Source organism: Ursus maritimus, unplaced genomic scaffold (assembly GCF_017311325.1).
Source record: "Ursus maritimus isolate PB19 unplaced genomic scaffold, ASM1731132v1 scaffold_27, whole genome shotgun sequence".
Lineage (NCBI taxonomy): Eukaryota > Metazoa > Chordata > Mammalia > Carnivora > Ursidae > Ursus > Ursus maritimus.
The window spans coordinates 6,171,737-6,196,834 of NW_024425230.1; the positions used below are offsets into that span (position 1 = coordinate 6,171,737).

General features: G+C 40.4%; 1 protein-coding gene across 1 annotated transcript in view; it reads left to right on the top strand.

Annotated features, from left to right (window-relative positions):
* The window catches only part of MTMR10 (myotubularin related protein 10), a 53,366-nt gene that overhangs the window by 15,902 nt on the left and 12,366 nt on the right, over positions 1-25,098 (top strand). Inside the window, exons 3-10 of the mRNA XM_040642668.1 lie at positions 4,629-4,765; positions 6,373-6,445; positions 7,367-7,509; positions 13,995-14,085; positions 20,910-21,081; positions 21,725-21,812; positions 21,896-21,984; positions 24,311-24,441. Coding sequence (XP_040498602.1) covers positions 4,629-4,765; positions 6,373-6,445; positions 7,367-7,509; positions 13,995-14,085; positions 20,910-21,081; positions 21,725-21,812; positions 21,896-21,984; positions 24,311-24,441 — 924 coding nt within the window. The remainder of the gene's footprint in view (positions 1-4,628; positions 4,766-6,372; positions 6,446-7,366; positions 7,510-13,994; positions 14,086-20,909; positions 21,082-21,724; positions 21,813-21,895; positions 21,985-24,310; positions 24,442-25,098) is intronic.

A 25,098-nucleotide genomic window follows, 5' to 3' on the forward strand; every position in this document is an offset into this window, starting at 1 on the left:
ACTCCAGCTTTGGTTTCCATTTGCATGGAAAATCCCTTGTTCATCCTTCTTTTCCAGTCTGTGTCCATACATCTAAAGTGAATCTCTTACAGGTAGCATATAGGTGAGTCTTGTTTTTTTTTAATCCATTCACCCACTCTGTGTATTTTGATTGGAACATTTAGTCCATTTACATTTAAAGTAATTATTGAGAGTTATGTGCTTATTGCCATTTTATTACTTGTTTTCTGGCAATTTTTGTAGTTCCTCTGTTGCTTTCTTTCATTGTTCTCTTCCTTTGTGGTTTGATGGCTTTCTTAGTGGTATGCTTATATTCTTTTCTCTTTATCTTTTGTGTATTTAGTATAGGTTTTTGCTTTGTTTTGCAACCATGAGGCTTGCATATAACAACTTCTGTTACACTCTATTTTAAGTTGATAACAACTTGTTTTATCCCATTGTAAAGCTCAAGATTATTACTCTTCCTGCCCACACTTTGTTTTTGATGTCATATTTTACATCTTTTTCATTTTCCGTATTCCATAACCAAATATTATGGTTTTAGGTAATTTTATTACTTTTGTCTTTTAACCTTCTTAATAGCTTTAGAGGTAATCACTACCGTTACTGTATGTTTATCTTTCCAGTGAGATGTGTTCTTTCATATGTGTTCTTGTTATTAATTAGTACCCTTTTTTTTTCAGCGTAAAGAAGTCTTTTTAACATTTCTTGTAAAGCTGATTTAGTGGTGATAAACTTCTTTAGCTTTTGCTTGTCTGGAAGATTTTTTATTTCCTCTTCACTTCTGAATAATAATTTTGCTGTGTAGAGTGTTCTTGGTTGAAAGGTTTTTTCTTTCAGCACTTTGAATATATGGCGTCACTCTCACCTGGCCTGTGCAGTTTCTGCTGAAAGGTCTGCTGATAGCCTTGTCGGTCTTCCTTAGTAGTAAGTTGTTTTTCTCTTGCCACTTTTAATATTCTCTCCTGTCTTTAACTTTTAACATTTTAATTACAGTGTGTCTTGGTGTGGGTGTCTTTGAGTTCCTCTTTTTGGGGACTTTCTGAGCTTCCTGGATCTGGATGTCTGTTTCCTTCCCCAGGTTAGGAAGTTTTCAACCATTATTTCTTCCAATAAGATTTCTCCCCCTTTCCCTTCTCCTGGGAGCCCTATGATGCAAACGTTAGTCCATTTAATGTTTTCCAGAAAGTCCTTTAACCTATCCTCACATTTTTCCATTCCTTTTTTCTTTTTGCTGTTCTGATTTGGGTGGGTTTTATTGCCTTGTCCTGAAGTTGATTGAGTCTTTCTTTTTTTTTTTTCATGTAGTCTGTTGTTGAACCCCTCTGGGGCATTTTTGGTTGGTTATTGTATTCTGTGACTTCTGTTAAGTATCTTCTTACATCTTCCATCCTTTTGTTGAAGTTCTCATTGTATGTGTGCATTTCTTTCTTCCCAGTTTGGTGATCATCTTTTTTTCCTAAATTTAAATGCAGTTTTTTTAATCTGAGTATAGTTGACACAGAGTGTTACATTAGTTTCAGGTATACAACTTAGTGATTTGACAACTTTACACATTGTGCTCTGCTCACCACAAGTGTAACTACCATCTGACCTATTACGTAGCTATTACAATATCAGTGACGTATTCCTTCTGCTCTGCTTTTTATTCCTGTAAGTTACTCGTTCCGTAACTGGAGACCTGTATCTCCTGCTTCTTTGCCCAGCCACCCACTCTCCTCCCCTCTGGCAACCATCAGTTTGCTCTCTGTATGTATAGTTCTGATTTTGATTTTTGTCTATTTTTATACTTATGAGTGGAATCATGTGGTATTTGTCTTTCTCAGTCTGACTTATTTAGCATAATACCCTCTAGGTCCATTCATGTTGTCTCAAGTGGCATGATCTCATCCTTTTTATGACTGTGTAATATTCCATTGTGTTTATATACCACATTTTCCTTATCTGTTTGTCTATTAAGGATACTTATGTTGCTTCCATGTCTTAACTATTGTAAATAATGCTGTGATAAACCTAGGGGTACATTTATCTTTTTGAGTTAGTGCTTTCGTTTTCGGTGAGCAGCTTTACCACCATTACTTTGAACTCTTTATCAGGCGAATTACTTATCTCTGTTTAACTAAGTTTTTTTCCTCTAAGGTTTCATCTTTTCTATCATTTGGAACTTATTCCTCTGTTTCTTCACTTTGCTTGACTCTCTGTGTTGGTTTCTGTATAGTAGATGAAAAAACTACCTCTCCCAGTCTTGAAGGAGGGGCCCTGTGTAGGAGATGAACCTTATTGTTCAGCCCTCCCCCAGCTTTTTGTTATCTCTCAAACCATCCTGTTTGTCCAATCAGCCTATTAGATTTTTAATAGTTCCCAGTAGTTTAGGATGTGCCAAACCAGTCAGTGTTCCAGAGGGGAGGATCTCAGCACCTAGATTCTGGCTGACTGGATGCCAAACCCTCAGGCATCAACTTTTTAAGGTATGCAAATATATATAGTCTTGGGGGACCACAAGCATAAGCCCTACTGGCCACAAAAGCCAGGAGAGCTGGAGGTGTCCCTTAAGTAGCAGTTACAGAAATCAGTGCTCCAGAAAAGTGTACAAGCTCTTTTCTGGGTGACCCTGGTAAGAGCTGGTGAAAGGCAAAGGGAGAACATCAAGATGGCCTCCATAGCCCACTTTCTTTGACAGCAGTTCTCTAGACCACTAAATGTATGCCACACCTGAAGCCTGCTCTAGCATAAGCAGAGAGGCCTCCTTCAGAAAGACTGGGGAGGGAGGTGGGGGTGGTGCCTGTCTCCTGTCTGCACACCACCCTAGGGGTGGTTGCCTGCCAAGAACCATCTCTCTCATTGCCACAGTGTCATGGGATCCAGAATGCAAACCCCCCTGGCCACTAGAGCCAGATGATCAGTGGGTGTCCCCTGGGCAGCAGCTGCAAAAACTAGGACTCCAGACATAAAAGCCAGGACACCAGAGACATGTAAAGTGTCCCTCCAGGAGACACTGATGCCCTGAAGTGCTACAGAGCATGAGCACAAAGATAGCACATACCCTCCGAGGTCTCTGCAGTGGATTACAGTAGACCCTAGATTTGTGTGTCATTAGAAACTTGCCTTTCAGGCTGCAGTTGTGATGATTAGCTAATGGTCCTTCTTCACAGAAAGACTGTGCTCCTGGGTCTGTTGCCTCTTACTATACCCTGGGGGTGATAGCTGTTTAAGAACTCTTTCTCTGTTGGTTATAGTCCTGTGGGACCTATAAGTGTACATCTCCTACCAAAGCCACATGATGTAGAGATGTCCCCTGGCAGCAATCACAAAAATCAGAGCTCCAGGCAGGTGTATGAGCTCCTTTCTGGGTCTCACAATTATTACATCCCATGGGACGAAGAACACAAGCTCCCCTGGCCTCCAGAACCAGGCAATCAAGAGGTGCTCCCTAGTTGGAAGCCACAAAAATCAGGGTACCAGATGTATGTAAAAGCTCCCTTCTGAGAGAGATTGGTGCTCTGAGCACAGCAGAGAGTGTGTGAATGTGGTGCCCACTAGTCTGTGTCCCCAGAGAGTGTTCCAACAGGGTCCTACATAATGTGTTAAATAAGGCACCTGCCCTTCAGGCCAATGCTTTAATATAAGCAGGTGAGCCTCCTTCACCTTACGTCTGGGCACCACTGCTGCCTCTGACCTGGGCCCCCGGGTGTATGAGTCCAAGTGTCTGAGCCTTTTAAGAGCAGTTTCTCAGATCTCTAGGGTCTTATAGGTCTTGGGACACAAGCCTCATTGGTTTTCAGAGTTCCATGTTTTGGGGGCTTGTCTCTCAAGGTGTGTGTTAAAACTTGGGATGCCTGATGTAGCATTTGAACCCTTCACTCCTAAGGGAGAGCCTCTGGGTTTTGAGTTCCATCCTGGTTGTAGGTCACCATGCAGAGATGGAGTTTATAGTGAGATTATGTCCCAGCCTCTCCTACCTGCTTGCTTATGGTTTAGTTCTCATTTACCCAGTACACGTGTAGCCATCGCTCAGCTAGCCTTTAGGTTTTTTTTTTTTTTTTTAAGAGGAACTTGTCCGTATGTAGCTATAGACTCAGTATGTCCACCAGAGGAGATGAGTTCAGGGTCTTCCTAGCTCACCATCCTGAACCCTACTTACCAATAATAGATTGTATTATTAATTTTGAGGTTAAACCCAAACTCTGTTTCTCGTCCGTTAGTGAAGGAATTAAAGACATTGGTTTGGGATGTGAAGTCACATATTGTTAAAACACAAATATTCCATCGAGTAGTACTCTGAAGAACAGAGTGTAGTTTATTTCTTCTCCAGAATGCCTTTCAATAAAAGATTATGAGAGGCAGTATCGCCTAGTACTCAAGAATGCAGGCTCGGTTTTAGCCTTTCTGGTTGAACCACCTCAGACCCCTCAACTCTTCGTGCCTCAGTTTCTGTATCTTACAAATGGCGGGCAGCGCCTCACTGTCACTGCTGCTGTTGTGAGGATAAAAGCGCTCCTGGCACCTGGTGAGCCTCTGGAGTTCATTCTTGGTCTCGTTGTCATGAAGTAGTCCTTGTAGGCCACACAGTGACTGTAGATATTTTGTGGTATAGTTGTAGCTCACACAATCTTTTTCTTTTTGAAAAGGAGAAATTGTCGTAAATGAAGTCAATTTTGTGAGAAAATGCATTGCAACGGACACAAGTCAGTACGATCTGTGGGGAAAGCTGATCTGCAGTAACTTCAAAATTTCCTTTATTACGGATGACCCGATGCCCTTACAGGTGTGTGTTGTTTGGGTGCTATTTAATTGTATCAAGGATTTGACTCTAAGCAGTACATGCAATTACATAAAGCACAGATATGGAAAATTATAATGAAATCATTACATGATTAACAATGTTGGGAATGTATTATATTGAAATTCAGAATAAAGTGTAAGGAGACTATTGAGACTCAAGGAGTAGAATTAGTGAGATGGTTGAATCACCTTGCTTTTTTATCTCCTGCGATTATTGCTTAGATATCCTTTCAATAATGGAGTTAGTATTTTCTTTCTTCTACATATTTTAAACTGCTTTTAAAAATGAAGCTGTCCTTATTTTTTTACTAGTCCTAAAGAGAAGAGCTTAATTATTTAGCAAATAATTGTATAAACACAGGACATTTTATAGATTTCATAGTATTTTTAACTAATTCCTTTTCTGAAACATCAAATTCTAGTTTGAAATTTCAAATTTATAGTACAGTTAGAATGAAGAAAAGTATTAATAAAATTTTTCTTTAATAACCCTCTTGCCATTTTATAGTCTCACTGGAAAACGGTAGTACCATTTAATTTTGGTTTTTAAAAGTTCAGGTATTCATTTGATTTAACTTAAAAATTCTGGACTTTTCCTTGGCTGTTCTATTTTGGCTTGTAACGTGTTATATACTTTCATCCCCTAGACTTTTATTTATAATAGGAATTGTTCTCTAATCAAATATTTGGATATTAATGTAAACTTTTGACTGAAGTGTCTGACTTGGGATAAGTATATTTCATACAGTCATTCATTAGTTTACCAAAATATTTACTTTATATTTGTGCGTTTATTGCAAACCATTGTAGGTATATTTAGACTAAAGGCATTTACAGATACCTAGTGTGTAGACACACTGACTTATTTGGCTGTAGGCTTGGGTTTTTCCCCTTTGTTTTTAGCTTCATTATTATCTGTGGCTGCAGATTTCACTGTAAATGAAATGCGTGTACTTAAAATAGCTCACATTTCATACCAGTGATAGGGGAAATAAACCAGTGCTATACTGACAGCAGGTTAATAGCGTCAGCTATGTTCTCAGTTTAAAAATGGGTATAAAGTGTTTGTTGATGGGTTAAAAAAAAAAAGCTATAGTTTGCCTGAAGATTTTTATTTCTAGTAGAATTTCTGCTCTACTTTCTAAAGAGTGATTTTCTAAAGTCTCCTTTGTAAAATCAAGCCATGATTTTACCCATTAAAATCTGATGACTTAAGAGTCTTTCTTTATTATTTAAATGACGGTTTAACCAGAACTAGATGTGCAAATGGTTGCCTATGAAGTGATTGGTAATATTACATTTCTTGGATATTATGGTATTATCGTATACAGTTTAACCTCATTTCATATTTAAAAGTATGGAGAGAAAGGTGGGGAGAGTGTGAACACAGCATGTTTCTTTTACCTTTTCATGACTGAAGTGTGTTCTAAGATACTCCCTCCTTAGAACTGTCATAGTACTGCAGACAAAAGCTTTTTGTTCTTTTTAGAGATAGTCATCATAGCTTCTTATCATGTGTAGAAGTAAGGCTGTTACTACCATTTGAGGTTGTTGGGGAAAAACTTAACATGAACATAATTTTTATTTCAGAGATTCCATTACAGAAACCTTCTTCTTGGGGAGCATGATGTCCCTTTAACATGTATTGAGCAAATTGTCACAGGTATGTAGTATTCCTTACTAAGTCCATAAAAGCTAATTCTCAGGAAGTATTGCTTGAAGCATCACACCTCTCAAATATTTGGGTTGGAATTTTATTTCTGTAGGTTTATGTTTTCCCCCTATTTTTTGAGTCCCAAGAATATTAATGAAAGAGAAGTCAATAAATTATTTTTTTAAACATTTATTTGTTTTAAGAGAGAGGGAGAGCAAGCTCGAGCAGGGGGAGGGGAAGAGGGAGAGGGAGAGTGAGAATCTCAAACAGAATCCCCGTTGAGTGCAGAGCCTGATGCCGGGTTCAATCCCATGACCCTGAGATCATGACCAGAGCTGAAATTAAGAGTTGGACGCTCAACCAACTGAGCCACCCAGGTGCCCTGAAGTCAATAAATTATTTTCAAATAGAAATATAGCATATTTAGCTTTTTATGCTTTCTAAATATTTCCCCCCCCTTTTTTTTTTTAAGATTTTATTTATTTATTTGACAGAGATAGAGACAGCCAGCAAGAGAGGGAACACTAGCAGGGGGAGTGGGAGAGGAAGAAGCAGGCTTCTAGCGGAGGAGCCTGTGTGGGGCTCGATCCCAGAATCCCGGGATCACGCCTTGAGCCGAAGGCAGACGCTTAACGACTGAGCCACCCAGGCACCCCTATTTTCCTCTTTTTAATTAAAATTTTAAGCATTAAATGTATCTAGATGATGGTGGTTTTGTACAAAGATCATTTAAAATATAGTCAAAAGCAAAGTTAAAACTGATTCCCTTTCCAAGTTCTATAAATTGTAGACCAATATAGAAGATTCCAGAGAATCAGTTTTAAGTAGTGGGTAACCTTCTAATTATTTTCAGTAATAATTTGTTAAAGTATACTAAAGAGTAACAAAAAATAATTCTTACACATTTTTTCTTTATTTTTTCATTTTTAGTAAATGACCACAAGAGGAAGCAGAAAGTCCTAGGTCCTAACCAGAAACTGAAATTTAATCCAACAGAGTTAATTATTTACTGTAAAGATTTCAGAATTGTCAGATTTCGCTTTGATGAATCAGGTCCTGAAAGTGCCAAAAAGGTAATACTATTAAGCTTTATCACGTTTTGGGTTTCCTACTATATTACCAATATTACCCCAGTTCTATATGGAAGTTCTCTTTTCTCAGTTGCTCAGGTTTTTTGTTTTTTTTTTAGGGGAAGTCATCAGATATCTCCGTAGGTAAAGTTAAAGCGAGGAATGTTAATAGAACTGTTTCCTTGGACTAATTTATGGCTGCTTTAAAGTATTCTATATAGGTTTTTTATTTTTTGGGTTTTTTTTAATCAGCTCCTACAATACTAGAAACTGTGATGTGGAAATTAGTATATCTTTTGCATTTATACCATGACTAGCTGGTTTCTTTCTCGATTAGAGCCTTAGAAAATACCTCAGAACATCATCAACAGATTAAAAGCTAGACTGAAGTTTCATAAGGGTTAGGTAAAGGTACAGTTACGGGAGAGGGCTAATAATTACTAGTGCTTTAAAGAAGTCTTAGTGAGTTAATTTGAGTGCAATTGCACAGGAACAGCTAAAAGCTAGGGACTTTTTAATTGGCTTTGTTTTTCTCCTGCCTTCCGGGGAATGTTTATTGCCTGCTCCTGGATTAAGATTCATGGGCAGAAATTCCCACTTCCTTGATCCCACATTTTGGCTTTGGCAGAGGAGTAAAGCTGGTGGACCTGATGCTCTACTAATCTATGATGCAGCAAATGGAGAGAACACTTTCCAGGAAGAGTCTGCTCCCACACATTGGGAATAAAGGAACAGTTTCTTAGTGAAGTGGAACCTTCTCCCAGAAATGAGTCAGCTTTTGCACCACCCCACAATGCACCGGTGCATTTGGTTTTCTTGGTTAGTAGACATATTGCAGTGAATTTTCTGTTGATATCAAAATGAGGTCGCCAGAAAATTCTTAAGGCAGCTGTTTTCATACAATTTGGTGAGGACATTGTAGATTTATTTTTAGAACTTAGAATCAACAGTTTCTTCACAGGAAGGCAAACATAAGATAAATATCTGAACATGCTGGACCTCTAGAACTAGATTATCTAGCAGAGTGATGGCGGGTTCTATGGCTGAAAGTTTTCAGGTGGAGTCTGAAACCATCTTTCGGCATGCTACGTTACCGAAAATTCAGCTAGGTAGCCGTAACTGGTTCACATTTTATAGGCCCCTTTCATCTGTTCAGTTCTGCAGTTTATGATTTTGGCATTTTACTAACTTGAGATGCCTACTCTTATATAGAAAGACTTTAAGACTAATTAGTTAGTAGGCTATATAAAAACATTTTAGCTGAGTTACTTTCTTGAGCTTAAATATATAATTGTAATTAGTCAAAGCATCAATAATCTACATATGAAAATCTTAATTTCAAGATGTATAGCATTTCAAAAATAGGGACATCATAGAACTTAAGAGATTTAGTAGGACAGGATTTTTTTTTAAGTAAGAAACTGATACAGTGGCCCAATACACTTTCAGAAAGTTTCCCTCTCTCCCACTCTCAGCTGTATTTTTCAGATGATTCTGTTTCAGTAATTGGAAATCATACTTACCTGGCTTCATTCTTGAGCCTTCTAATAAACACCTGCTGGTCATTTTTAATGTGTGAGGCAGTGTGCTTAGTTGAGAAGATAGAGCATGACAAATGAAAATTGAATAGTGGCTCAAAGTAGTGGCATAAAAGAAGTTTTCACGTAAGTGATTAGTTGCCAAATGAATGAAACAGTAAGTGCTCTGGAAATTCAGGATATCCCTTGTCTGTTGTACTCCTGGTAAGTGATGAAGGGGGCCACACTGAACTGTCTGCATGAAACAGCCTAGTCCAGCTATTTATGCCCTTTCCCAAGACTTGTGGCACAAATTCTTTCCCCTCTGTCTTAAAATATTAAAAGCATGTAACCTCAGGCCTGAAAGAAATGCTCTTTTTGTCTTTTGTACAGTCATGTTGTGGGGAGGGGCAGGTACAGGAAAGAAAATTAGAGGCAATAAGAATATAAATAGAGAATTTTCCCCCTGATTTACGTTTCTAACACAGAGGTTAGGGCATGTGTGCTGCCAAAGCTCGCTGGCTTCATGAGTTAAAAACAAGAATTCTAGCATATTCTTTTATTTCAAGTGAAAGTTTTCATCTAAAATTAGGTAACAGTTGGGAAGTTACAGCTTGATTTTACCTCCCGGAAATTTTGAATGCTAAATTTTCTCTGGAAATGCTCTGATTTTATAAGTTGTTTTACAATGACCAGATGCACATTTGGAGTTCGCTGGTGGGTCAACCACTGATTAGCTTTGAAATACCAAAAGCATTTATATTTCTATCTGAAATATGAAATCTCAAAATGCTTAATTGGTTCACGTTTTGTTAAAAACTACTCTGTAACCTTCTGGTAGGCTAGTTGGTGTTGCCTAAATTGTGTTATGACAAAATTAGATGACACTGTGCTCCTGCATCCATTAGCATTCGTCCTCCTCATCCTTGGTCTGTCACAAGTAAATAAGCATGTTTGGAACAGATCTGTATAAAGGAAAAGGGAGTTTGATATTGCAGAATTGGATGTCTAGCCTCAAAGCAATTTGGAGCCACCCTTCCCTTTTGAAGAACCTCTATTCAGAACTGAGGAGCAAAAAAAAAAAAAAAAAAAAAGTTTTTTAATGATTTATCACTTATAAAATATATATGCGTGTGTACATATATATAAAGATGGTAAGTGAAATGTATGCCCTTTGTTTCTACTTTATTCTCAAGATGAGTTGGTTGTGAACCACTTGTCAGGCATACTTTCTAAAAGTGAAAATTCAGCCCATCTACTTGAAGAATAAGTTGGCTTTCCTGAACTTTTTTTTTGCCTTGAATCTGAGACTTAACTCTTTGGTGGCTTTCAGACCACAAAATACAGGAAACCAGTTTTGTTTGCCCATGTTCTAGAACTTGATGAGGTTTGAGCTTCTCCACTGCTGCGCCCCCAGCTGGTCTTAGAGGAGGAACCAACTGTCGGTACTTCTGGCTTCTGTCCACAAGATTGTTCTTAGTCCAAAAATAACTTCAGAAGTAGTTTACTTTTTTCCTGCAATGAAATATTTATCATAATTTAATGTCTTTAATACCAAGATATTCTTCATTCCCTATGACAGCCAGGGCAGATGAACTATTTTCAGAAGCAGTTTTTAAAGATGCAGAGTTTTTCTAAAAATTTTTAATGCTTATGGAGTACATTGCAAAATTAGAATAATTTTACATGAAAATGAGACCTACTTTTTTAAGTATTTCAGGCTGATGGAAGCTAGGAATGTGGACATATGCTTTTTACAGAGTGTGTATGGGAGAAGCTTGAGGGAGAAGATTCTTGGCTTTCTCTTCTCAAAATGTCCTACATAACAGCATGGATGTAACCCAGGTAGCACAAGTGGTATGTGCCTTTATCTGGGTCCCCAGAGATACCCCTTGCTTAGGTTACACAGAAATAAGTTATACACACTTGTAATTACACTACTCAGTACCAGCTTTAGTTCAAGTTGTGCCCCCTCCCCTCCCATCAGCCATTATGCAGGTGATTAAACCGTTTTGGTTTCACAAGATTGTTTATAGTCTTCTTGCAATGGAGATACTATTAGACATACTCATTTGTTTCCTAACCTTTATAAATATGTGCTATTCTAAAGGGCTTTTTAGAAATGGGCTACGTTAGGATTGCCTAGTTGGGTTTGCTTTGTTTGTTTTTTGCTTTGTGACCATAAACAACATACTCCATAATGATCTGTGAATTTCTTTTGTGTAAACAAGGCCTGTGGCTGCTTTCTAAATGTGTTAGACAACGTGATATGCTCGTTTCATTGGCTTAGAGCATTTTCCTTACTATGTTAGTAAATAATTTTGTCAACTAGTATTTTTAGCGCAGCAGCTGGTGTGCACAGAGCACCTTAAGGAAGCTACTGAGAAAAAGCAGAAATGCAGCAGTCTTCAGGTCTTCACTCAGCTCTGCACAGAGAGGTCTTTTCTGGTCTCCTCTAAATTATTAACCTGCTCCCTTCTCTGCCTCACCATAACACTTCATATCCTTCCCCTGCTGGACTTCTTTTTCCTTTAGCACTTACGATGATCTCACATACTGTCGTTTTTCTTGTTTCTCTTGTTTCATGTCTGTCTTTCCCCCTAGAACATAAGCTTCACGAGGCTGGGGATCTGTGTCTGTGTTGCCCATTGCCGCAGCCCAGGGCTTTGGATGTGGTGGATGTGCAGGAAATACCTGTCGAATGAATGACAGAGGCAGCATCTGCCCTTGAGGGATTGAATTAATGGTGGAAGTAAAAGAACCCTTATGACCTTTTCATCTACACTCAAAACTATGTCATGAAGGCTTTGAAATTCAGCTATACAAGCACAGCTAACTGAAGAGACACTTCATATCAGAGCGGTTGTTTTTCAGAGAGAACGGAAGGGTTTCTGCAGTTAATACTGTGACATCAGCTTCGTCTAGGAAGGCCTGTGAAGAGATTGGAGTTGAACAGAGCTGGTAGTTTCAGAGACAGCATGGTTGGCTGAGCAGTGGAGAAGGATTTCCCGGCAGAGTGTGGCGGAGGAGGTGGCTGGGAGGCAGGCAGGCAGAGTGTGCAAGGGTGTTGTTCTCTGCAGGAGACCACTGTGGGAACATTGGGAAAGGAAGGGATGTCTGGTAGAGGAGAGCCAGCTTGGTGAAGAATCAAGAATGAGAAGGTTTCTTTTATTAGGCAGGTATCTGGGAACTACAGCAGGTTATCTGGGGAACAAAGTTGTTGGTCAGAATTCATCTTTAGAAGAGACTTCTTAGGCATTGTGAATTTTTTTTTTCCAGAATGTAGGGAAGCTCACAGAATTGCCAGGAGGTGAGTATGGCTTAAGAATATGGCTGTGGTAGTGCAGAGAAATGGAATAAAAATGAAAGCTAACCTTGAGGAAAGTACAACAAAGCTTATAAACTACATATGGTGCCCAGAGGAATAGGAGGTGGCTGAGGACTTCATCAAGGTACCAATTCCAGTAGTTTCGCTGCTAGAAGAAGCTCTCAAGGAAGACTGTTGGACAGAGTAGAGATGGGAATGTAGATTACCATCTCCTACTTGCATAAATGGGACTGTTCTAGAAAGCTCTCCTTGTAGTCATCAAGAAAATTGAGGTATTACATTAAAGTTTCAAGAACCTTTTGTTACTGTTTTTAGTCAAAAGTAAAGCTAGTGGTAAACTCTGTCCTCTTATTTGTACATATATTCTAATTCAGCAAGACAGGAAACATTTTGTAGAAGACTTTACAAGACTTTTACAAGAACTTGACACATAGTTACCTGTTAGTAGAATTTGCATCAACCCTCCCACACACCACTAATTGACATGGACTAACAATTAACTAAACTTTTCCTGCTTGCTCACTGTGAAAAGTATATTGTTCTGGCTTAATGCTTTTCCTTCTACATGATATTTAATCTTTTTAAGATCTTATCTTCTCTTCTCTTCTCTTCTCTTCTCTTCTTGCAAATGTCTTAAGTTTCTTCTTTCTGCTGCAATCATTTAAGAGTATTTTCTTCTGCAGGCTAGTCCAGGGCATTGTCAACGTAGAGCACTGTCCGTCCTTCCTTCTCTCCAACAGCATTTGGGACTAATATCAACCATATTTCCATGTATGGAGCTTCTGCAGAGGCCAGGCATGCATTAAGATTATTAATCCTTAGCATAGCCATAGATAGTATCTTCATTTTACAGTTGCACAAACCGAGGCTCAGAGAGATGAACTGATTTCATACCATTTGCATGGCAAGTGTTTGGTAGACCCTAGGATTCAAGCCCTGATCTGTTCGATTGAGAAGCCCACACTTTCTCTACCCTAGACATGGTCTCAAACCAATTTCTTAAACACAGTTGTTTTGTTTTGTTTTTTTGATGTACCTCTTTGAGCCACCCTGTACTTTTGGGTTTCTTGCTAATTTTCATTTTTTGTGATTGTAGCTTTTTTATTAAGTCTAGATTGTTTTCAGTCCATCAGGTATGAACATTAAAATTTCATACCTTACATTAAGCCTTCCAGATTGCTGGTATTAAGTCATTATAGTCTACCAGAAATGAAACTTTTTAAATCCTTTCTTTAGGAGTGTATATTTGTGTGTGTGTGTGTGTGTGTGTGTGTGTGTGTGTGTGTATGTATGTATACATGTATATATCACTGCCTTTTTGGAGAATGCTTCTTTAGGTTTCAGGTTTCTTTTTTTGAATAAAATTACTTTCCTGTTAAAATTCAACTCCGCAAACACTTACTAAATTCTTACCATGTCCTCCCTAAAGATGATAAACAGTGTCCTGGGAGCACAACAATGAATGAGATACCTGGCCTTAAGGAGCTCTTTCACATTCTAGGTTCAACAGTAAAAAACATGTAAATAAGTACCTATAATCACTGGCCCACCCAAGATGATGCTCCCCGTAATCAAGGCCTTATTGTACATTTCATTTAAATAAGTGTGTTCAAATCAAATTCTAAATGTAGAATTTTTCCTAGGTATGCCTTGCAATAGCTCATTATTCCCAGCCAACAGACCTTCAGCTACTCTTTGCATTTGAATATGTTGGGAAAAAATACCACAATTCAGGTAAATATGAAAATATTAAATATTGTGACTAACTTTACATTGTATAAGTTTTATTCTTATGTTTATCAGAGGCTTCCAAGTACATAAGCTTTAATGATTGTAGAATTATTAGTTTCATAACTGCTGGAGAAGAAACCACTATATACTAAAAGAGACAGTATTTGTTAGATGATTTCTTAGAAAGTGACCAGGAAGAACCTATAAGCAGCTATAAACATAGGCTCATAAGAATCATGTCAGGTCTTTTACCTACAGTCCCTGGCTTGTATTTTATGGTGAAGAAATATCCCCCTCCTCCCTACTTTTAATTGACAGCTTGAGTTGAAATAATCTCACCTTTTAAGAAGACTGACAGAAAATTAAAAGGTATTTGAAATGCATGATCTTTTCTGACATGGTGTGATTTCGTGCAAAAGCTAAAGTGGTTAAACGTTTTAGTGGAGAGATCATCATTGAGATCGTCAAAATACTGACTTTATATTTCTTAATAAGATTGATGAAAGAAAGAGGAGCATTTGTCCAAAGGACAAGTATATTCTAGGCAGTTTTTGTAAAACTAAAATAGTACTGTTCATATACTGAATATGTAATTACTCAGTGATGACATCACCAAGGAAATTCCAGATGATCATGTAATTCTGTACATTTCTTATATGCAAATGTAATTTTAATCAACCATTTTAAAAAATCTCATAAAAGGATAGAGGAAAAACAAAGGGGTCAGTCTCATATTAGTCTCTTGTGGATTAGGGACCACACATCAACTCAACCTACTAAGGCACGTGTTCTCCCACTATTAAGGAAGAAAATTAAATCAGTTATGTATTTACAATGAAAGGTCATTTCACCCCAACATGGTCTGGACGGGGATCTTACAAATTATTAATTGTACTGGCCTTTCATTTTATGATCTCGAAACATACTGTAGTAATTTAATCTATGTAATAAAAGCATGTTTGAGTATCACTATATTGTAAATACATTAAGATGTAGGAACAATACAGAGTATCTGCAGATGCATATGGTAAAAGTATATTTTCACTACTTTAAAAGATACTTGTAAACACCATAGAGATGGTGTATGAAAGTCATGCTTTGCAGAAGGAGTAGCTTTTATCATACGGTGCTGTATTTATAGAAATTGGATGACAAAGTATTTCTAATTTAATTAGAAATTTGATAAGAAATATCAAAATGTAACCAATTGTAACTTAGGCTTGAGCAAAATAATTAATTTTTAAAGTTTATTTCTTAATATAAATTACAAAATTCACTGATTGTCTAAACAAAAGTCTTATAGATCCTGCACTGCTCATTAGGTGAATATTTCTTTGGATCATCATCAAGCTACAGACCATGATCATCAAGGTTATTTTCAATAAGATCCTCACCTACACTTGCAAGAGAGTAGCTGAAATGAAAGTTTCAAAAGAGGTCCAAGAGGCGTAAGAGTCTTTGATTCCCACTTAAATTTATGGTACAGATCAATTCTTGATGCTGTTTTTTTCCTAGTAGAAAAGATTCCATCCAGGATATAGATCCATGATTTCCGCAGTAATGTAATGATCCTGAGCTCAGCATATGCAGTAAACTTCATTACGCGTTTGGGAACCTGATGCCTGCTCCAGTTACTTTGCAGTTTTCTTCATCCGTTCCTTGTGGGCATCTCTGGGTTAATAATACTTTATTTAAATAGTTATTCTACCCACAGCTCTTCTACTGCCGGGTTTTCTTATTTATATCAATCAGTTCTGTATGTCTTCTTATGTATAGCTTGTTGATAAAATTTGATAATTAATACTTCAAATATTCAGGAACACTTTATTACATCCTTCAGTCACCTCCTGCTTTGACAGGTACTTCATAAACATAACACTTGGCCAGAGTTTTGTTAAGATTCCTCATAGGGTAACACCCTTTAATATCCTTCCGTGCTGTTGCAGAAGCATAAACTGCATCCTTAAGATCAAAAGAAGCCTGAACTATCCACACACTGCAGTCAGAATTCATTAATTTGTGAGTGAAAGATGCCCAATAATCCACTCTTGAACTTCTGGATGCCACCTTGATTCATTGGCTGGATTAAAGAATAAAGAAGTCCTTTTTGCAGGCAGGTAGGTGACAAAGCTGTTTCCACGAATAAGATCTGAAGTTAGAGGATGTCCCCTGCAGTTGTCTAAGGAAAGAATCTTTTAGATGGCCTTAGGCACTCTAAGGTTTTCTTCCATGTTCAGCATCCCTTGAGTGAAAACACCATCTCTGCAGAACTCATCCAGGTGCTTCTGTGAGGATCCCGAAGGAAAGGGACAATGCATTGAACCCCCAGGCTGGGAACCCCTCAGGAGGCGCTGGCACAAACAAGCACAGTGGTTCTGGGTTTTTTTCTTTTTTAACTTGAAAGAAACCACAAGGACCCTGCTTTCATCACTCAGGTTATTATTGGGCAAATAATGTCACAAAAGTACAGATTGATCTTTGTGATAAAATTGATAAGATGTCAGATTATGTTTCCAGTCTGAAGAATTGAAAACCTCATGGAGTTGGGGCGCCTCAGTAGCTTAGTCAGTTAAGTGTCCAACTCTTGATTTTGGCTCAGGTCATGATCTCAGCATGGTGAGATGGAGCCCCACATCAGGTTCTGCCCTGGGCGTGGAGCCTCCTCAAGATTCTCTCTCTCCCTCTTCCACTGCCCCCACCCCCACCTAAAAAAAAGAAAGAGAAAGAAAGAAAACCTCATGAAGTTATCTGCAGCCTCAATGTTAGTAACTCTACTCCATGGCAGACATTGAGCTTGCAAATGTTGTGATTGTAATCTCAAGTTATCATGTAGTCTTAGAGCAGAAAATGTACTTTTCAGTGCTTTATTTTGTAATTTTATCCTTTTTATTAACATAGGCCTTGATATTAGATTTTCCATTAAATGCTGCTTTGAAAACCACTTACAGAGTACGTAGTCTATTTGAAATTGTAGAAGAAGTTTGTTGCTTGTCAGTTCTAAGATTCTCAGTGTAGCTATACATGGTTGTGATCGATCCTTCTGTCTCTTGAATACTAGTGTTTCCCAACCAGCCTCCTGTATCAGAATCCCTGGAAGAACTTTTAGACATGCAGCCATCCCAGCTCTGCCCCAGGCCCAAAGTCCAAACCTCCCAGTCAGAACCACTTCACTGACTCACCCTGTCGAACTTCACAGCTCTGTTTTTACCCTTGTCATCCTTTATGACTCCTGATTTCTGCAGTATCCTCAAAGCAATAGGCTTTCTTCTCATATGTTGACCACTTTTATTGTCTTTGCTATTCTAAGTATAGATGGGGCTAGTTAAGTGGAAATTCTCTGATAATTTCGGTGCAGCATGGGATTAGACTTCTGAACTGTATCACAGAAGATAACCAAGGTGGGGCACACCTAGGTGGCTCAGTCGGTTGAGCACATTCAGCTCTTGATTTCGGTTCAGGTCATGATCTCAGGGTCCTGGGATCAAGCCCTACATCGGGCTCTGCGCTTGTTGGGAAGTCTGAGGATTCTCTCTCTCTCCCCCTCTGCCCTTCCTCCATCACCCCCTCCCCAGCTCATGCGCACATGTGTGCGTGCACTGTCTCTCACTCTCGCTGTCAGATAAATCTTAAAAAAACAAGAAGAGCAAGAAGAAGATTGCCAAGGTCAGGAGTGCTTACTATCTAGTTTTCACTTTTAGTTGGCTGAGGAGCTGTCCGAAAACCTCAGGTAACTCTCAGGGAAGCTGGATCTTCCAGACATGACTGATTTTGCCAGTCTGTGGCGCACCCGTTAGTAATCCACTAGTAGAGCAGGCCATAGGCATCAGGCCTTTGGGACTTTCTAGAAGGCATTAGAATTTCCAGACTCTCTAATGCCAGATTAAGTATCTGCTACACATTCTCTAATAAGCTCTCACTGAAGAAGATGTAGAACATATAACCTAGTCCTGATTGTTGAGAAATGGACAGGTTTTCAACAACCGAAATCTGTAAAGTAGTAAACAGTGCAGTATTCTATAGTTTTTGTCACCCGATGTTCAGAAAATTTATCTTTTCATGGTTAGATCTTGAGACTAAATCTTGCCAGAGAAACAGTCTTGTAGACTGTATGTTCTCAGCCTAGCTTACTAAAGTGTGTAACTTCAAAACACTCAAAAGTATTCAGTTCTAGACTCCTAGCTGAGGGTATCCTGCCAAACTATTGATATAGCTCTTTAAAAACGGTGAATTGTGCTCTTTATACTTCTTTTTTGGTGGTAGCTGTCTCATTGCGTGGCGAGGACCTCTGGTACAATGTTGGATAGTAATCAGGATAGCAGGCATCATTTCTGTTCTGGATTTTGATAAGGATGATGTTTACTGTGTGTCCCTGGTAATTACCCTTTGTCAAGTAAGGAATTTCCCTTTTATTCCCAATTTACTGAAGTTTGTTTTATTAAATTACGAGTAGGTGTTGAACTTGAGCAGATATTTTTCTGCACTTTGAACTGATCATATGGGGTTTTTTTTTCCCCTTTAATCATATGAATTGCTTCTGTTTTCTAATGTTGACTAGCTTTCTGTGGTTTTTGGTGTTCTGGAACACCATGTGTAAAGTGATGGTGGCCTGGACATTCCATGAAGGTTCTGCATCCTGGAGAGATTACAGCTCTTGAGTTCTTCAGCATACTTTCCAGATGTAGCTACTCTGGAGAAGGCTCAGAGATGGAGTGGCACTCCAGGATATGTGCTTGCTTTAGCATTTTAATATGAAACAAGTTCTGCTGAAACCAGAACCACTGGGTAATTTTGATGCCACTTAAAGTATAAAATTCAGAATTCCTAGCGTGGTGCATAAGACCGTTTCTAATCTAGAGTAGCGCTGTCCAGGGAGGGAAATGCCTCCTCTGCATCGTCTGCTATAGGAGCCGCTAGCTACATACAGCTGTCGAGACCTGGAAATGTGCCTGGTACAAATGAGGACCTGCATTTTTTATTTTATTTTATTTTGTTGTCTTTCGGTTTAAATCATGTGGCTAGTGGCTACTGTTTTGGGCAGCACAGACCAAGAGTCTTGGCCCCATCTCATTTTCCAGCCTCTCTTCTGCCATCCCTTGCATCCCTCATGCTCTAGCTGCATTTCATGACTGGATGTTATACAATTATGCTGTGTTTTTGGTGTTCTGCTCTGCCCAGCATGCCTACCTCCTTATCTCACCAGCCACCTGGCAATGTTTGGCTCATTCCTTAGGTCTCTGTTCAGGTGTGGTCAGGTCCTGAGGCCTCTCCTGACGCAGCCTCCGTCTCCAGTAAACGCTAAGGGCATTCTTCTCTGGGCTCTCATTGCGCTTGTACAGCCAGCTCACTGTGACTGGTGCTGAGCTTACCCTCCACCATCTTGTTGGCGCTTTCAAGATATGGATAAAACCTTACTCATTTTTAAATTTCCAGGCCTTAGCACATGGGAGGGTCTCCAAAACTACCTGTCTTGCACCAGGTGTTAAGAAATGGTCCACAGAAGTGGGCATGGCATGTTCATGGAATAGTGAAGGGGTTTCCATGGCTACAGGGGAGCACGGGGGTTAGGCAGTAATGAAAGGTCAGGTTGATTATCTAAGGGCTTTTTAAGCAAAACCATTTAGTTTTGCTTGAGGAAGTTGGAAAACGAGCATGAGGGAAAGTTTGGGACAAGGGTATAGCACCATGAAAGCATGATTTTGGGGAATTGTGTCCTGTAGCAGGCTGCAGCTGGTTTGAGTGCCGCAGAACATCGTGTCCTGCATGTGGGGCTGGAGACTTGCCACCACCATCGCAGCCTGCACCGTGACACACGGTGAGACACTGGACCAGGAAAGATCATGCCGTCTGTCGGCCCAGATTACCAGGGTAGATCAGGCTGACTGCTGAGATGCCCTCTTTCCTCCCGCTCACTCTGCTGGCCTTCTTGAAGCTGTGGGCATCTCCCAGAGGACAGCAGTTCTTCTCGATGAGAGAGGGCTCCTTGCTAAGGAGATTCAAGTGTGGGCTCTCTGCAGAAATCCCCAGATGGGAGTGGCCCTCTGGTGGAGCAGAAGGAACGCTTGTGAACTTATCAAAGGAAAATTGAGTAGATATAGGGAGAGCAAGAATTTTTTAATGAGCCACAGAAAAGAGTAGGGAGTCAGTATTAGAAGGATGATATAGGGAGAGCAAGAATTTTTTAATGAGCCACAGAAAAGAGTAGGGAGTCAGTATTAGAAGGATGAAAGATTTGGTCGAGAACAGACAGGATTGGATGCATTCGTTGTTCCAGGCAAAACTGTGGGGAAAATGAGCCATGATTTGAATTGACCCCACAGTTTAGGGCAGGGGGTTAAGGGAGGCTCATGTGTGGCTTCCGTGGAATGGTAGGGATAGAAGATCGTTGAAAAGGAGAAAATCTGGGCAGCTGGCATTGTTCATTGTTTTGGGAAGACTGTCAGTAACGGAGGAGGGAGAATGTGTATAGCACAGTAGCTGGAGTGGTGCAGCTTGGGCAAATGAAAGTCTTCAAAAGCAAGGTGACCTATTTGTGTTTGAAGGCGGAAAAGATAGAGCCAGTAGAAGGACAGAAGAACGTTAACGGTACTGAAGGGGTCAGGAAAGAGCTGGATAAGGACGAGACAAAAGGAGTTCTGACAAGAGGAGGGCTGCCTCTTTCTCAGGACCCTTGGGAGCAGTCGGAACATCTGAGGCAGACTTGAAGGACCCGCAGGGAGGAGACGTCCCATCCAAGTGTGTTCCTGACGGGAAGCACCGAGAGAGGAGAGGACACATGGGACGAAATGTGACTGTTGAAACAAAATTAATAATATTGCTTTTCCTTGTAGCCAATAAAATTAATGGGATACCCTCAGGAGGCGGCAGTGGACCTGGTGGCGGCGGCGTCCAAAAAACTCCGCTCTTTGAGACGTACTCAGACTGGGACCGAGAAGTCAAGCGGACAGGTGCTTCCGGATGGAGAGTTTGTTCTATTAACGAGGGTTACATGATATCCACTTGGTAAGTCCAATTTTAACAACCTTATTTATAGCTGGGAATGACGACTTATGAATAATAGTCAAACTCTGTTCTCTGATAACTTTCACGTTACGGTGAGTGGAATATTTTTTAATAGTGCTTTTGTGACTATTTTAAAGATAAGGGAAGAAGAGAGGAAGGAGGATGTGTTGTGGTGCAGTGAGCCTGCCCACTAGGAATTGCTGTCCAGGCAGTGTCCTGCAGTCCGGGTGTCTGGGGATGGGAACGGTTAGAAGAGGGAGCTAAGGAGCTAAAGCTTCTTAGATTTGTGGATTTGGTTAGGTTTTATCTTGTGTGCCTTTTGTCCTTGCCCATAGAGAACAAAGGTGGATATGTTTTTCAGAAACTGAATACATCTTTGATTAAAAATCACTTTGGAGACTATTTCAAACTCCTTTGGGTATTTTCCCCTGCTATATATATGTTTTGTGATAATTGACCACATGAAACATGTTTTAGGCAGAGATGTCTGGGGTCAGCCCTGTCTTCCACGGTAGATGCCATGTGGCCGCCAAGTAGGGTACACGTTAAATGGGGATAAATGTGTATATATGGGACCTGCAAAGCACCCTTGCCTGCCAAAAGCATAGGACTCTTAGGTTACGGTTTGCTTTGTCCTCTCCAGCCTTCCAGAATACTTTGTAGTGCCAAGTTCTTTAGCCGACCAAGATCTGAAGATCTTTTCCCATTCTTTTGTTGGAAGAAGGATGCCAGTAAGTGATGTCTATTGGATTTCATTCGCACCGATGTCTTTTTTTTTCTGCCCAGTTTAGTAAAGGCTCTGCTTCCCTCCTAGCTGTGGTGCTGGAGCCACTCGAATGGCAGTGCTCTTGTGCGAATGGCCCTCATAAAAGACGTGCTGCAGCAGAGGAAAATTGACCAGAGGTAATCAGGACGTGGCCACTGTTGCTTCAGACATTTTTAGTTGTGATGAATGAGTAGCTCCTAACTACTTGAAAATAGTTGGAAAATGGCATAGTTTTATTAATTAGTTAGCCCCATATATTCTCTACCATTTTGAAAAAAATGTACATATATTAAAATTAACATTTAAGTTATACTAAATATAAGTTAACTCTTTGGCTTGTAAGACACTGGAGGATCTTATGTTGCTGATGTCTTGTTATAACAATGTCGCCTTTAACATACTTCCAAAGTGCAGGGATTTCCAGTTGAGATACTTCCGGATAAATCAGACTTTTCTATTAGTTCAGTGTGTCTTCGGTCTTAGAGTCACAGTAGCTTAGATGATGGTAAGCTGTCACAAACAAGTCTGGCGTCGTCTGCTGAAGTCACCAGTAATCCCCGCATCGTTAAAGCAGTAGGCATTCAGCAGTCGGCGGGCATCACTACTGGTCTGTCTGTCCCTAAAGTGCTCTGAGGCCTAGGCTCCTGCCGTCCTGCTCGACTGCAGCCCCTTCCTCACCGGCACTCTGCCTCCCGCAGCCCTGGCTCTTTGCAGACTGCCTAGAACCTGTCTGACGCCACTGCTGTCCAGTCTGTATTTCCTTCCTAAAGAAGTTCATCTGTGGCTGTGGCTTTAGTGACCATCACATTTCTGTCTCTAACGTGACATCTTCCATGGAAGTCTCCAAGGCCCTTTAAACTCCTGAGGTCCAAACCCAGATTCCAGCACATGGGCACCACGCCCTCTCCCGGCCTGCTCTCAGAAACCCGGGAGTCATCCTGGATATGTTCTCTTTCGCTTCCTTCCCCACGTTCAGTCCTTCATCAAATTCCGTCTCTTCACTTTCTCGAAATCTTACAAACCCGTGTGTGTCCACCACTCCCTGGTGCGCGGTTGGGTGCCCTCATTTCTTCCTTCCATGTCTCATGCATTACCACGCCTGTTGCTCCGGGCCCTGGCCCCATGGACTGCCGGGCTTTCGCATCTCATGACATTCGCCAGCGCCGTTCCCTTCCGGGCTGCCTTTCTTCATGCGCTCGCGCATGAGTGCAATGAGGGAGCGCTCGAGCGCTCTCTACCCGACCTGCTGAGTGCCCACTCATTCTTTATATCTCCATTTGAATATCACTTCCTGAAGATAAGCTTTCCCTCACCTCCTAGTGTAGACCAGGCCTCAAGTTACACATTCTCCATGGCTCTCTCAGTTTTCTTCAGAACACTTATTTCGGTTTTTAATTGTATATGTGTGTTAGTTTGATTTCTGCCTGTCTTTGCTACTAGGCTGTGAGCTGAAGGGACTATGTTTACACACCTTTGTACATTCAGCACTCAGGAAGTACCTGCCATATCAGATATTTATTACTTACTTTATTAGTAGTATTTATTAATACTTACTAAATAGATGGGGAACAAAGGAACAGATCTTAGAAAACCGACTCAGAGAGCCTCTGTTATTGGTACAGCCAGGTCTTGGGTTTTTTCCCATGCTGCCATACCTAAAAAAGCCATGGCTGCTGAAGCAAATAGCCATCAAGTGAGCCTTCAGGTTTCTGGAAAGGAGGGTGACTGCCTTCGTGTAATCTTTGATGGATATTTTTTACCTTGGTTGCTTTGAAAATGACCTGTCAGTCGTGTCACTCTCGTAGGCCACTGTTGACTGCCATGTCTGCTGGTTGAGTGTACAGGGAGGGCCGCTGCTATTAGAGGGAAACCTACAGCGCTGCTGGGCGAGAGTTCATTCTAAACCCTTACAGCCAGTGGCATTTTTAACCTTTTAACTTTATTAAGCTGTGGATTGTTTTAATTTCTTTGTTTTTCCAGCTCTCCCACCCTTCATAAGTAAGACAGATGCTCTTCATTGTCTAAGCTCTCTCTATCCCTTTCTCCTTAGACACCTCAGCTCAGCCCCACTGGCCTTCTCTAGGTTTCTCCACAGCCAAGCTCGTGTCTACCACAGGACCTTTGCCCTTACTGTCCCTCTGCCTAGAACACTTGCCCACAGATCTTGCATGGCTCCTAGTCATTTGGGTTTTGGCTTCAGTATCACTTTTACAGAAAACCCTTTCTAGCCACATGACTGGAACTAGCCTGCGTTCACTTGGTGATGCCACCATGGCCTTCACGCCAGCCTGTTACTTTCTCATTTATCCTCCCACCACCAAGAATAGGAGCCTCGTGAGAGCATAGGCCCCACCAGTCTTTTTCATCTGTCTCCAGCTCTTAGAATAGTGCCTTAGCTCATAATTGGTCCTCAAAAAATACGTGTGGCATTAATGAATGACTCATGGATTTTGTCTTTATTAGGATTTGTAATGCAATAACTAAAAGTCATCCACAGAGAAGTGATGTTTACAAATCAGATTTGGATAAGACCTTGCCCAATATCCAAGAAATACAGGCGGCTTTTGTGAAACTTAAGCAACTATGCGTTAATGGTAATTTCATTTTTATTTGCTTTTTGTGTATGTACGTATGTATATAGTGCACGGGGGATACAGCATTGCATGAGGTATGTCAGAAAAAGTGATATTTCTTGAAAATATAAAAATAGATATATTTAAGTAGAGGCTCATTGAAATATTTGTACAAATTTTATGTGACAATATCAGAAGCTCTTAGAAAAGGAAGTTTAAACTGCTTTTCGATTTGGAGGAAAAAAATAAACCAATGAACTCACTTTCGAAGCATGAACTGTTGTAGTAGGATCCTTTTGTAAAAGCGCCAAGGAGAGCGATGAGCTACCTTACAGACAAACGTACTAAGTTTTTAATGCAGTTACGTTTGAGACACAAGCCTTGACACGGATTTCGGGCAGAGCCGTGTTGTAGTGTGTGCGGCCTCAGAGTTCTAATACGTGTGTTTGAGCAGGTGCTTCTCAGGTGCTCTGTGTGTCCTGGGGTGGGGGTCACTCTCAAGAAAGCATCTTTGGTATGAAGTGCGTCCTCCCTGAAGGGTGCCCGGAGAGAGCCCCCCATTACCCGGGAGCCAGGAGAGGCAGCCACTGTGGCAGGTCTGCAGTGATGTGGGGGCGCTGGCCTGGAGGGAGAGCAGGGGCGGGGGGGCGGGGGGGAGATGTTAAAAAAAAAAAAAAA